This window comes from Apodemus sylvaticus, chromosome 3 (genome assembly GCF_947179515.1).
Source record: "Apodemus sylvaticus chromosome 3, mApoSyl1.1, whole genome shotgun sequence".
In the NCBI taxonomy this organism is placed as follows: domain Eukaryota; kingdom Metazoa; phylum Chordata; class Mammalia; order Rodentia; family Muridae; genus Apodemus; species Apodemus sylvaticus.
In genome coordinates, this window is record NC_067474.1 from 5,090,132 (window position 1) to 5,105,370 (window position 15,239).

General features: G+C 40.3%; 1 protein-coding gene and 1 pseudogene across 9 annotated transcripts in view; both read left to right on the top strand.

The window, feature by feature from the left end:
- Stau2 (staufen double-stranded RNA binding protein 2) overlaps positions 1–15,239 on the top strand; it is a 274,556-nt gene that overhangs the window by 152,517 nt on the left and 106,800 nt on the right. For 8 of the 9 annotated variants that reach the window (XM_052175921.1, XM_052175917.1, XM_052175919.1 and 5 more), the window contains one exon: positions 582–889. In XM_052175921.1, coding sequence (XP_052031881.1) covers positions 582–889 — 308 coding nt within the window. Of the gene's footprint in view, positions 1–581; positions 890–1,952; positions 3,354–15,239 lie in introns of those variants that run through there. The other variant, XM_052175923.1, reaches the window with a different exon arrangement.
- On the top strand, positions 2,569–14,111 carry LOC127679709 (TAR DNA-binding protein 43-like; annotated as a pseudogene).

The window sequence follows — 15,239 nt, forward strand, 5'->3', positions numbered from 1 at the left end:
TTTTCTAATGAGTGCATAAGGGTGGGTGGGTGACCCTAGAAGGAATGGGGAGTGAATGTCGTCAGTGTGCATTGTATGGAATTCCCAAATAATCAATAAAAATATTATGGTGGACAAAAAAATAAAAGTACAGTCTTGAAAAAAATAAACAAAAACTCCAGTGTCCAGAGTTGTCTAGGGGATGGCCCTTGGGGAGGAAAGCACAAGTAGACCACTGGATATTATGGTCTGTGTCTCTCAAGATGGTATTCAGACTGATGCTGCCTACCTTTTTTTGTCTTCTGTGCCTCAGTTGATGCATATTTGGGGATGTTTCCTCTGTTATGAGATACAGAAATATTGGACTTGGGGTGAAGATGCTGTACATTCCCAGCCTCCTCCACATGGGACTTTTATACCAGTGTCAGCCTCTGAATGTGGAGGGAGCCACAGTCCCTCCACAGGCATCAGGGAGAGGCTCAGTGGGCAGCTACTTGTTTCCTTCTCACTACAGCAAAGGAAGCCAGAGACTCCACAATGCTATAATGTTTCTGTATTAATTATTTTAAGTATATTAACAGTGGCTTTTATTTTATTCATAGCTCCAAAAGGTATTCTTCATCTTTCTCCTGATGTTTATCAAGAGATGGAAGCCAGCCGCCACAGAGTGACCTCTGGCACAACTCTAGGCTACTTATCACCCAAAGATATGAACCAGCCTTCAAGCTCGTTCTTCAGTGTGTCTCCCTCATCGACTAGTTCAGCCACAGTTGCCAGGGACCTCCTGATGAACGGAACATCTCCTACTGCTGAAGCCATAGGTTTAAAAGGAAGTTCTCCTACTCCCCCTTGTTCTTCAGTACAGCCTTCAAAACAACTGGAATATTTAGCAAGGATTCAAGGCTTTCAGGTATGATTTTAAAGAAACAAAGGAGAGAGTAAAACTCATTAGCCCCAAATCCTTCATTTAAGTCCATCAGAAGGCTCATTCTTGCCTGCTAATGTGACCTCCATGCCATTAACATTGTATGTTATTTAGAAACACAAGCAACACAAAAAAGAGAGTCATAGCACATGCCTTGTTTCCTGTCACTTCTGTCCAGGAACTCTGTTGCTGCTTGGCTCTCTGCCATATTGATATTCACATTTATTCTCTCTCTCTCTCTCTCTCTCTCTCTCTCTCTCTCTCTCTCTCTCTCTCTCTCTCTCTCTCCCTCCCTCCCTCCCTCCCTCCCTCTCCGTCTCCCCCTCTTCCTCTCCCTTTCCCTCTCTCTCCATCTCTCCTTCCTTCCTTCCCTCCCTCTCCCTCTCTTTCTTCCCCTCCCTCTTTCTTTCCAATCCTGTCTTCCTTCTTCTCTCCCCCTTGCCTCTCCCTCTTCTCCATGTCTCTATCCTTGCCTTCCCCCTGGGCCCTGTCTTCCAGTTGGTCTTGATTGGCATATCCATCTTCTCATTTTGTTTTGTACAAACAAGATTCTCCCAGGAGACATTTGGTGTTAGTGTTCACATCACGTCCCCATTTTACAGTTACAGTTGAGTCTTTCTGCTGCTGCTGATGTGATTTTATAGCAGTTTTGCATTTAGTAAAATGCAGTTAGTAATGACACAGGTATATTTATAAGGTCCAGCACCCTTGAAGTCTGTTCCCTTAGGGGGCATTAAACATGACACTGAGCAGGAATGGAACACTTTCTGGTTGTTGGAGGTAGGATGAGTATCTTGTACTACATCATGTGCTGAGCCAGAGTGGGGAAGCATCTACCTCCACTGATATAGCAACTGTCTCATGATGATCTCAGACCAGCACACAGCTGAGTCGTGTGTGTGGATCTGAGAATGAAGCTTCTCTCGTATTTATTCTGGTTCCCTTTGGGGGGAAATACTCTATGAAATCAACAACCCTTTGTATACATGAGAGATTTTAAAGGAGTTGTTAACTGTGGGAATGGAAGTTCATGTATGCTCACTCCTAGTTGCCTTGCAAGCCACGTACTGGAATGTAACGGTCAACCGACGGGATGAGAAGCAGCTGGTGTGTGCGCGGGACGCTCTGGCTCCACACATTTCATTGCTTCACCTTCCATCTCAGTCTTCCTCCTCAAGACCAAACGCTGTAATTTCTTGTAGAAATGTTCTAGATCTGTATTGTGTAGAAGATATCATGTATTATAAATGTTTCACGGCATCAGTTATACAATGAGAAAGAAAATGAGGGGTTGGGAGTATTTTTGCATGTTTGGTTTTTTGTTTTGTTTTGTTTTTTTACTTCACAGATCCCTTCTGATTCTTTCAATTCTGTTGCCAGGTAGTTGCTAGAGTTTTTAATCAGACTATTAATACGAAGTTGAAGAAGCTGTTACCAATTATTGACTCTGTCATCTGAAATTTAAATGCTTAATTTCAAGTTATAATTTTAGAATTTGTTATTTACCTTAAGAATTACAATAAATTCCTGTTTAAACAAAAGACTTTGATTCATATAGTGAAAGCACTAGACTAATATTTAATTCTACCACTAATCTGCATAGGATAAATTAAAATAAACTGATGAAAATAAACCCACTGCTCATTTAAAAATGTGTGCGAGCGATGGCTCTGCTCTGCGCCCTCAGTACGTGGTGCACTCTGGCTTTCGGCCGAGCTTTGAAGTTTCTGAGTTCCTGGTGCATTAGTCCTTGGCTGTGACAGCAGCTATAATCTTATCTCACTTTAGCCAAATTATAGTCGACTACGCCATTGCCCGCTGCTTACGCCTGTCTCAGAAGCTCGCTTTGAGGTAATACTCTCTTACTCATGGACACGGTACACATCTCCAGATCTGTGGCCGTGGCTGTTACACATACTGTGCTGCTCCACTGGAATGAGAGGGGCTGCTGGGACGTGTGCAGTCATGGATCCCAGCCTGTAGCCGCAAGGCGACGGTCTGGAGAGTAGCCTCCACTCTGTGGTGTGCACATGTCATCATGTCACCCTGGAAGGTTCCTGGTGACTAAGAGTTTGAAAGTGTATTTCTTTCTCAGTAATTTTCTCAGGTAGGAAAACATACAGATTTTTTGTTTCTTACATGATTTAATTAGACGGTAGCTAGAAATTGTAAGACCAGCTTGTTACAGATTCTATGTTCTTCTGTTACTTTTATTTCTGGCATTTGAAAACAGTAAGTTCATTTTCTTTGTCCGTAGCTCAGTAGCTTTTCACCTCCATCCGCACTGAACAGCTGTCATTCCTACTGAGTGTGCAGACTCTGCACCGCAACCGGATTCAGGCCTAGCTCAGCTGCTGTGTGTACTGCCAAATGAAGGCAGAGGAGGCTGGAAAAAGAAGTCGCTTTAACTTAATTTTATTTTCATTTCCCAGTCTTTAATTGAAATTTACAAATGACAAAAAGGTAATTTGCTCAGGCACATGTAGGTGTTAAGTTCACTTTCTTCTGTTTAAAGCTATAAAATAAAATTATTACACAGCGAGTGCTCTTAACAAATCTGATTTCACAAAGCAGAGTGTGACTGACAGCCATTCCTAACCATCCTTTCACTCTCAGGAATTCCCATTAAAGGTTTTTAGATTTTATTTTGGTGTGTGTGTGTGTGTGAAAGTATATGTGTGTGTATGTATGTATATATGTATATGTGAGAGTGTATGTGTGTATGTATGTATATGTATGTGCATACGTGTGTGTGTGTGTGTGTGTGTGTGTGTGTGTGTTTGTGCGAGCGCAGATGCTCTTGGAGGCCAAAGGCATCATATCCTATGGAACTGGATCACAGGGGGTACTGGGAACTGGACTCTGGTCCTTTATAAGAGCAATCTGTGCTCTTAACTGCTGAGGCCTCTTGTAGGTCGCTACCACCAAAAGAGGTATTTTAGAAACAATGTCTTTCAAACTCTTTCATAAATGAATATTTTTTTCTCTTAAGTTCTATTGAGTGCATTTTAATTACCTTCTTGGGTTTTTTGTTTGTTTGTTTGTTTGTTTTTGTTTTTTTTGGAATTTTTTTTGAGACAAGGTTTCTCTGTGTAGCCCTGGCTGTCCTGGAACTCACTCTGTAGACCAGGCTGGCCTGGAACTCAGAAATCCACCTGCCCTCTGCCTCCCAAAGGCTGGGATTAAAGGCGTGTGCCACCACTGCCTGGCTTTTTAACTATCTTTTAAAACCTGGAAATTCTTACTAATTTGTCATTTTTAGAAAATTATTTATGTCAGTAGTTTGTGAACCCCAGACATTATCTAATATCACCAGTCTACATTTATAACCCCTGCATATTTGAAAGAAAATGTCAAAACTATAGTTAAGTCATAGTGTTCCAGAATTTCTTGTTGTAACCTTTGCTAGGCTTTAGTTACAAAACCACACAGTTTTTCAAAGTTACTCAGTTTATCAGGAAACTGTAGCAAAGATAGTTGGAACCCTGGGCATTTGAGATGAAGTAGATGATTTTGTCTTGTGCATTGCCTTCTTCTTAAAGAATGTATCCTTACTATGGTTTTTTGTACTAATATTACCAGGAAGTAGTAAGAATGATCAGTTGCTTGTTCAAAGGAGTCATGAGGAAAATTCAATTTGAAATGAAAATGAAGTCACTTTAGCAAATAGCTTTCCTAGATATACTTAACTTTACTTTGATCTTCTCTGTCATGTTACCACCATTTACTGAATGGTGTCATTTATGAGCCCTTTAGAATGAAATATATTGTTTATTTCTTACATGAGTGACACAGGGAAGTACTTTAGTGGTGTTTCAGTTAAATTATATTAGTTTGTTTTCAAAAATGTGAGTTTTATATAGTGATGCCATATCTAGCTAAAGGAGATTATGTACTTAAACAGGAAACTGTTTCTTCAGATAAAACTCACATGACTACATTTCATCTGCCTTCCCTTGAAGTTGCTTGCTTTGGGTTCACTGTGATAGACAGCGCAGGCTTTGTTGTAGGTCTCCAGTGTGTTAGGAACATAGAGCACCTTGTGGTGGGACACAGATGGAAGGGGAGGCAGGCTACCTTGGAATCATCTTCTCTCCTTCTGTTCAACACACAGGATACTTCATAATCCACTTTTTAAAATCTTCAGAGTTGATGTTTACAGTGGAGTATTTTCTTGGTGGTGATGGTGTTTTTTAAGGATGGGCTATGTAATTTTTAAATGGCCAATAAAAGTACAATTTTTTGCAAATAGAATATGTAGAAAAGCCATTTACCTTCTGCACATTCTCCTTGCAGTGCAACCTTCCCTGTGTTCCATCTGAGTTCACATTCTTACCTATGCCATGATGTAAGTCACGGTCGAGGGTGGTAAGAAAGAGATGCTCGTGGTCTTGGTCTGGGGTTAGTGTATGTATGTGTCTGTGACTTCCAGTTACTCCCTGAAAGTACTTCTTGTGCTTAACATCAGATTCTTCCCAAAGCCTCAAGAGAATTAGGTTTGTATTTGGTCTTCCTATAATGACCCGAATGCTTAGGCATATCCTTTGAATGGGCAACTCAATGTATGCAACTCAACTTACTGTGTCAGATATTGTTAGACTCTATGCTGGCTAAGCCCCCAAAAGTTTGTAAAAATATAACTATTTTTTCAAAAATGAGTTACAGATCACCTCCATTACAGAATTCCAGATCACCTCATTTTACTGAAACAAAAAGACTATATAGAAAATCCTTGTGTTTGAAGAAATCTTGGTGTTCAATTTGAAATAAAAATGAATAACGTTAGCAAGTTATCTTTCTTAGATGTATTTAACTTCTTGCTTTGGTGGGTAGCAGTCACACAAGTAAGAAACAAGCAAAGCAGACTGTAGTTTGACACCAATTGACTTTATTCTAAAGAACTGCAGTATATCCATTAAATGGTATCATTTGTATAAACTTTGAAAGTAAAGTATAATATACTACATTTTCCCACATAACAACATAGAGCCAGGGTTTTACGTTTTAGACGTAGTGTTTGCAGCCTCTAAAGGCACAGTCCACCTGAAGTGAGTGACTGCTGTGCTGGAGGACCACGGCTGTCACCGTGCGCCCTCTGTAAGCAGAACCATTTGTTAGAAGATACTTCACCTCAACATTAAGATTTTGCTATTTGGAATCATTTGAAGATCAAAAATATTTGAGGGAAAACTTTTTTATTTTAATGTGGATTGCATTTCTTTTTGGCAGGAAGATTGGCAGTGGTGTGGATTATTTTACCCAATGACATTAGATTAGCTAGAGTACCCATGTCATGTTGAATAATTCCACTGTTACCCTTTTCTCAACATTCGGTGCTGCCTGAAGTTGCCTAAATTCTGGTACAGCTTGTTCTCTCTTCACACAGACAACTCTTTACATAGGCGGAGGGTTGGTAGGTCGGAAGAGGGTGGGGTTTCTGTGTGTATGACTGATGTGTGTGCAGAGATCAGAAGAACCTCAGACTTCTCCTCCCATCATGTGAATTCCAGGGCAGAACTCAGGAACCATGGCTATAGGTGCAAGAGAAAGAAAACATTGTGGAATAATGAACATAAAATATTCTTCAAATTCAAAACAACTAAAAACACCTACCTAGACACTAGAGAATATGTGTGCTATTTAGGAGACACTGGGATAAATAAGGGAAGGAAACTGATATTTATGGACTGGCTTGATATAGGCATTGTGTATATTATATCAGAAGGACCTGGCACATTTGTGTTTTTGAACACATGTGTGTTTTGTTGTTGTTGTCCACTTTTTTTTTTTAAATTTTGAGACAGGTCTCATGTAGCACAAGCTGGCCTTGAATTCACTATGAAGATTGGCCTCAGATTCCTGATACCTCTGCTGTTACATTATGGGTGCAGGGATTATAGGCAGGTGCGACCACTCCTCGCTGGTCTTTATTTTAAACCATACTAGTCGCATGGTGTTTGAAGGCTGATCCCTGTGGTAGGGTTAGTGTGCAGTGTGGCCCAGGGGCCTGTGAGCTCTAGTGTGTTTTATAAGATGATGATAAATAGCTTTGCTTTTGCCCTTACCTTTGCACAACTGGTCTGAGCTGCCAAAAACTTCAGATTGTTTTGAGCTAAAAGGGAATTTGGGTTTTATTTTAAAATAAGTGTTATGTATGAATACTCACTTAAGGCTATATGGGTTAAATATAATATTAGTAATACAATAAATTACTTTGCTAATTGTGATTATGTTTTAAATATTGGCATATTTTAGGGGCTAGAAAGTTCGACCTCCTGATTTTGGTCATAGCAACAAAAAGTTTAGGAATGATGAGATGGCTCACCGTGTAAAGACATTTGTCACCAAGACGACAGCCTAGGTTTAACCCTCAGGACCCACATGGTGGAAGGAGAGCCACCTCCTGCAACTTGTTCTCTGCCCTCCACATGCACACACGTGCCCACACATACACACATATGCACACACGGACGCAAATGAAATACATTAATGTAAGTTAAAAATACTTAACTGTCAAAAATAAATATTGGAAAACAACTATAGTACTTCCTTTTTTTAAGTATAAATCAAGTTTTTTAATTGGAATATTTGAGAAAACAAGAACTTCTGGAAAATAATACTAAGCTCACAGCATCTCTTAAATGTTTTAATCAATTCTGTTGGGAAATAATTTACATATAGAAATGTGTTGATTTTAGTTGTAAGTCTGACTCCTCTTTTGAAGGTCTCCAGCTGTGTACCAGCTGCTCCCACTATTATGAAAGTGTGTGTATGCCTCTGCAGCCCCTCCCTCTTCCTCCCCGTCTCTACACCGCTGCGGGATCCTGGCTGGTACTGAAGGGGCCTAGTTTTGTTTAAATGGAAGTCTGCAGCTTGGCTTCACTCCTGCCCAGTGTGATACTCAGGTTCATCCATGTCTTATGAGTTGGCACTTTGTTCTTTTTTGCTGCTCGGTACTAGTCCATTGTATGACTATATGCATGCCAGAAACTCCTTCTCAGTTTACATGATGATGGACATTTGGGTTGTCACAAGTTTGGCACTATTATGAATAATGAGATTTATGAACATATGTAAAAGTTTGCACAAACAACTCTTGCTTCCTTGGGAACACAGATTAGAGTAGAATTGCTGTACCATGGTAAGTCACACATACTGGTTCTTTCAGTGTCATATCTGTACACCAGTGTGAGCTCTGCTGCTGCTGCGGTTACTTCCTTACCACAATTGTCCTGTTGAGGGCGTGGCTCTGTGCCGCTGACATCCTAGTCCGCAGTTCACTGTCCCTTAACTAATTCTGTTCTTTAAAATGTACTCTTCGAGAGGTTCATAGTGTTCACAACAACATGCAGTCATATTCCCCCATTTTCCTTTCTAACTGCCCTAAATCCCCACACACCCTACCAATCTCATGTCCTCTTCTCTTTTCTGTTTCTTTTGAAGTATAACCCACTAATTCCAAGTAGTATGCCGATATATGTGTGGGATTGGGCCATCTGTTGGCGCACTGGCCACACCCCAGTGCTTCAGTGGCCATTTGTGAGTGCCTACTGGTCACTGTTCCTAATTGTACTGTTGTTATACTGAGTTATAACACTTCTTTGGATAATGAAGACAGTCACATTTACATTGATGTTACACAAATGAGTCTTTTTTTTTTTTAATCTCATCTAAGAAATCTTTACCTATTAAAGTCTCACAGACTTTTTTATTTTTTAAAGATAAATCTTAAATTATGTGTTTGTGTGTGTTTTGTTTTTTCTAATTCACATACAAGGCAGTATATATATAGCATCAGGATGTTTTTCTAAGAAAGTGTGTCAGGAGTTCATCCTCACCTCTTTTACCTGTTCCTGAGTATAATTAAATTTGAGAGATGAGTCCTTGCTTTTTGGTCTAGCCTGTTAGGCCTTTTGGGTTATCTATAAAGGTCTTCCTCATGCTGACAGCATGGGGTGCATACGTGGCACCCAGTCTTTCATTCAGGATCTGCATCTCTTCCCCACAGTCCCTCTGTGCTGTGTGATAACAGTTATAAGCCAGTACTTTGGACTATGCATGCCCAGATTTGGGCTCCACTCTCTTTTACCTCTCCTGGTGTTCAGGATTTACACCCCAATTTTTAAGTTACTCTGCTAGCCTCAGGCCCACTCATACTTGAAGATGGTAAACCTTCACTTAGGTTTCTGTCATTTGAGCTGTGCAGGTTTAGAGAATCACCTGTCCTAGCCAACATTCATTATCTTCCATGTGCTTTTGCACCATTCTTTCTAGGGTCCTTCTGAGTGTTGAGTTTAGCCAACAGCTGGGATCTGGGTAATTTATATTGTTAAGAAGCTGCATTGCTTGTATAGTTCTCTTGCTTCTAGAATTCCTTCTGTAAACACCTAGCTCTTCTGCCAGCCCAGAACCCCTTTTCCTGCCACTTCCAGCTGCTAAGACTTCAGTTTTACATTTAGACTATAGGAAATAGACTGTCCTCAGTCACCACCACACACAGTCATCATAAAATTATATATTTTCCTGCATAAGAGTTTTGTCCTTTCAGTTGAAGTTGAAACTGACTTAGATATTCCTGACTTTGATCATATTCCAGCCTTCACATATTTTTTAAAGCTACATCTTTTATTGATACCTACAAGAGGCTTGATCAATTCATTCTTCTATTACCAAAAGCTAGAATTGTACCAATGTTTCTTAAATTTCCACTGAATTGACCCTTTAATTACTAACTTGTGATTTTGGCATTTACCAAAGGAAATAATGCAAAATATGGAAAAATCTATATATACAAAGATGTTCAGTATCTAACCTGTTAATGCTTTAAATGAATGTACTCTGGCCAGAATTTGGACATTTGAGATGAGCGCTTGGTGTTGGCAAAATGGCTGTTTTTAGAAGCTTGGGGGGCGGGGGTGTGGAGGTTGGGTAGGTTGCCCTAGACCCCTTTTCTGGCTTCTGAGGCTACAGGTCACAGTTTCTTCTGTATAAATTCACTGTCCTGTGCCTACTACTCCATACAGCCTTCTCTGTGTTCCGTATCTGTGTTGTCTTCTTTGTTCTCTTAAGAAGGTCATCTCTAAACCCATGATGATCTCATCTTGAAATAATTAACTTAGTAACCCTTGGCAGAGCTCCCGTTTTTCAAGTTAAGCTCCCATTCAGATCAGGGGAGCTGAGCACCTGATTCTTTTTGGGAGCCTCTGCTTACCCAGCTATGTGAGAACCTCTCTGAAAATCTGAGCCTTTGTATCTGAGTCAATTTGGGGGATTCTAGCTGTATTTCCTTCGAGTGATTTTTCTATTCCACTTTTTCTCCGGACTTGACTTAATTGTCTCACAGATATCGCTCCAAGGTTCACAAGACTATACTTCTTTTTTTTTCCCATTATGAACTAGACTACGTCATTTCTGAGGAAAAAAGAAGTTTACTATTTCTCCTTTATCCTCAGGACTTTCTTTTGGTTGGTTGGTTGGTTGGTTGGTTGGTTGGTTGGTTGGTTGGTTGATTGGTTTTGCACTTTGAACCCTGGAATTTTTTTGTAGTTTCTGCTTATCTGACGAGACTCTCCATGACAGATTACTTCTCTTCATATCATTGAGTGTGTGGTCAGCATGGATTAGCCTCTAGTTTCTTAAGTATGAGCTATCCTTTTCTGTTTCTTTTGAAACTAAATCTAGATTACATCTTTGCTGCCAGGAGTGGTGTGTTTTAGAGACTAGCTTATATTATTCTGAATAATAATAATAATGTGTGCTGTTTTCTGAGGCACAGTTCTGGGTAAACTTACCCCAAGCTTTGTATTTCTTCTCAGACTTTGTCATCTGAGACAGTAGTCTCTCCCGGTTCTACATCAGCTTTCTGTATGAAATGCTGTGAAAGAAAACATCTTGGAGTTAGCATCGAGTGATGCTTGCTTCAGGATAGCATGAGTGTAAATTCTTTGTAATAAGTAAAATGATGGAGGAATCAGGTAAAAACCGGTGACAAGCAATAGAGATGGATCACTGGGCTTGATGTTAACATATAGATCTGCCATGTGGAATTATGGGTGATAAGCTCTATCACTGTCACCCTTTCCTGGCCTGGGAGCACTGTGTGACCCACACTGCATTTGGTTATAACCTGTTCCTCTGATCAACAATAGTTCTCGTGGGCACAAAGCAGCAGCTCAGCTGTTGTTGAATTCCTCCCAGTCTCCGTTTCCTCCTCGTGCTTCCTAGCAGTAGACCTCATGTGTGTGTGTGTGTGTGTGTGTGTGTGTAATTTTCTATATTCTTTGTTTACATTCCAAATGATTTCCCCTTTCCCAATTTCCCCCTCCCCATATGTCCCATAAACCTTCTTCTCTCCATCCATTCTCCAATCACCTCCCTCCTTTTTCTCTGTCCTGTTACTCCCCTAAAATGCTAGATCAAGCCTTTCCAGGATCAGGACCCTCTCCATACTTCTTTATGGGAGTCATTTGTTGTGTCTTGGGTATTCAGAGCTTCTGGGCAAATTAATATCCACTTATCAGAGTTTGCATTCCATGTGTATTCTTTTGTGATTGGGTTACCTCACTTAGAATGGTATTTTCCAGTTCCAACCATTTGCCTAAAAATTTCATGAATTCATTGTTTTTAATTGCTGAGTGACCTAGTAGAGATTTAAGCAAAGATTTCTAAATATATTTGGGTAACAGAAGATGAGAATGATGAACCCATTGAAATACCATCAGAAGAACATGGGACAGTGTTGTTGTCCAGAGTAACAGCCCAGTTTCAGGGAGAGGGGCATGTGGCCTGTGCTACCGGAATCCAGTGTCTCAGTATATGAGAGACATCCAACTGGTGGAAAGAATTATGCATGCCCCAGATGCTAACTGGGCAATCTGGTGTATGTTGTCAACTATCCCAAAGATAACAAAAGGAAAATTGATGAGACAGATGCTTCCTCTGCAGTGAAACTGAAAAGAACAATCCAGAAAACATCTGACCTCATAATGTTGGGTCTCCCCTGGAAAACAACAGAACAGGATCTTAAAGACTATTTCAGTACTTTTGGAGAGGTTCTTATGGTTCAGGTCAAGAAAGATCTTAAAACTGGTCACTCGAAAGGGTTTGGCTTTCAATTTATGGAATATGAAATCTAACTGAAAGTAATGTCTTAATGACATGTGATAGATGGGCAATGGTGTGACTGTAAACTTTTGAACTCTAAGCAAAGCCCAGATGAGCCTTTGAGAAGCAGAAAGGTGTTTGTTGGACATTGTACAGAGGATATGACTGCTGAAGAGCTTCAGCAGTTTTTCTGTCAGTATGGAGACGTGGTAGATGTCTTTATTTCCAAACCATTCAGAGCTTTTGCCTTTGTTACCTTTGCAGATGATAAGGTTGCTCAGTCTCTTTGAAGAGAGGACTTGATCATTAAAGGAATTCACGTGCATATATCTAATGCTGAACCTAAGCACAATGGCAATAGACACAGAAGTGGAAGATTTGGTGGTAATCCAGGTGGCTTTGGGAATCAGGGTGGGTTTGGTAACAGTAGAGGAAGTGGAGCTGGCTTGGAAAATAACCAGGGTGGTAATATGGGTGGAAGGGTGAACTTTGGTGCTTTCAGCATCACCCCAGCGATGATGGCAGTGGCTTGGGCAGCGTTGCAGAGCAGTTGGTGTATGTTGGGCATGTCAGCCAGCCAGCAGAATCAGTCAGGTCCATCTGGGAATCAGCAGAACCAGGGCAGCATGCAGATAGATACAAATCAGGCTTTTGGTTCTGGAAATAATTCCTACAGTGGTTCTAATTCTGGTGCCCACCCCCTTTGGTTGTGTGCCAGCATCAAGTTAATGAAGACTTTGGCTCAAGCATGGATTCTAAATCCTCTGGCTGGGGATTGTAGGTGGTAACGGTAGTTAGTAGGTTGGTTAGTAGGTTAGGTAGATTTAGAATGGTAGGATTCAAATTTTTCTAAACTCATGGTAAGTATATTGTAAAATTCATATGCACTAAAATTTTTAGATCCGTTTGTTCAGTGTAGAGTATATTCGGTAGTATTTTTGACATTTTTCTTTAGAAAAAGAGGGAAAAGCTAAATGAATTTTATAAGTTTTGTTGTATAAAGGATTAAAATACTGAGTGGGTGAAAGTGAACTACTATTTGCCTAACTGGTAAACCAACATTACAATTGATTTCAGAAGGTTTCTCAGTAATATTCTATCATTAGAATTGTTAATGAACTCTTTGCATGTTCAGCATAGAAACCATTAGTTAGAACTACATTCTTTTCTCCTTATTTTAATTTGGATCCCATCCTATGATTTTTTTTTTTCCTTAGGAAAATCTCCATTTGGGAGATCATGATGTCATGGTGTTTGGTTCTTTTGGTTTTGTTTTAACACTTGTCTTTCTTGTACGACAGAACAATATGAAGCCCTCATTTAATCTCTGTAGTCATCTCATTTCAAATGTTTATGGAAGAAGCACTTCATTGAAAGTAGTGCTGTAAATATTATGCCATAGGAATACTTCTGTCTACATGCTTTCTCATGTAAGAAGCCGTCATCACGCTGCACAGGCTGTGTCTTTGATGGTGGGTGTTCCCTTTTTATCCGTTGCTCTTTATTTCATGGAGTCATATCAACACTATGAACACAAGGCTGTGATACGGAGCCAGAAGGCTGTTTGAACTTCTGAAACCTTGTGTGGGATTGATGGTGGTGGCGAGCCATGAAAGGTTAGTGTGAGTGAGAAAAGGAGAGAGCGCGTGCAGAGACCTGGTGTGGAGAGATGTGTGGCTCAATCCTCTGGCTTTGGTGAGAGTGTGCAGAGAGCAATGATAGCAAATAACGGACGGATGTTTCACATCAAAGGACATCCACATCTGTTGGAAGACTTTGAGTTTTGTTCTTAGGAAACCCGCATTAGTTAAGTGAAATACCTGTACATCCCTCCCCGTCCGTCAGCTGCAGTGAATGCTGTGTGGTGTGTGCTCTCCTCGGTTACTGATCTGGAAGTGTGGGAACGTGAACTGGAGCTGATGGGCTGCGAACATGGCCTGAGCTTGTGGTGTGCTCTGCAGGAGAATTGGGAGGCAGAGTTCACAGTGAGCTCAGGTGTCTCAGAGCAGGGTGGGAACTCTCATGTCTGTTATCTGTGCATAAGAACGCCGTTTGCTGCAGTTCTCTGTCCTGGGCTTGGGTACTTTTTATAAGAGTTGTCATTGTTGGAAATTCTTAAATAAAACTGATTTAAATTTAAAAAAGAGTAGTTCTTGTGTCTTTCATAAAATTGATACTTTTTGAGAATGGTAATCACTTATTTTGTAAAAAAGAATAAAAGAAAGTTATTGAATTTTTTTAAAATAAATTTTTGTGATTTTGAAAAATAGTTTGAAAAAGAAAAAAGAAAAAATGGTTTGAAGCTATGTGGTGAGTTTTTTTGTTTTGTTTTGTTTTTTGAAACAAGTTCTCATGTAGTCCAGGCTGGCTCTATGCTGGACAGTTGAGGATAGCCTTGAACTCCTTGATCCCTTTGCCTCTCCCTTAAAAACGTTGAGAGTAGAGAGTTGTGCCGCCATGCCTGCAGCACACCGTTTAAGGAGACTCTCACAGAACAAGGCACCCGTGTCTGCTCCAAATGCAGCTGCACTTCCAGCAATACTCACACTGCACACTGTGCAGGCAGCGGGCAGGTCTTCCTGTTCCACATGCCCAGCAATTTTACAAGCTTCTCAGAAGAGCCAAGTCTAATGTGTCCACTAGCACCTCACCCCTCCTCATGCCTGCTCTGTTCAGTAGAGGTTTTCTGTCACTGCTTTTAATTTTAATCATGGCTTCAAGGTAGTTCTACCAATAAAATTTCTTGTTTTACATCATTTCTTGTGGTCCCATGGATTCTTAAGGCTCTGTTTTGTTTTGTTTTTTTCCTCTGTCTCCTTTCTGTTTTTCAGATTGAGACTTTATGGGGTTTGTCCCAAGTGTTATTGGTTCAGTTTTCCTATTTTGCTGGTGAGTCTATCTGCTGAGTTACCTTCTAGTTCTTTGGAGAACTGTTGTTTTTCTTCTGCTTATTATAAGTGTGTGCATTTAACTACAGAAACATTCAGAAATGTTTTCCAGTTATGTCTGCTTCATCTTGGTCTGGAATTTGATGTCTGTTTTTTCTCAGTGACATTGAGATTATTTTGTTCCTTTCTGTGAGTGATGTTCTAGTGAAGCCTCAACATTTTAACATTTTAACTCCTGAAACTTGAGTTTTCAAGTGCTTCCTCTAACATTGCACAGCTGGGGACAGCTGGATCATAATGGCATTGTACGTCATGGCTGGAACCTGTGGTGACACAGGTCTGTT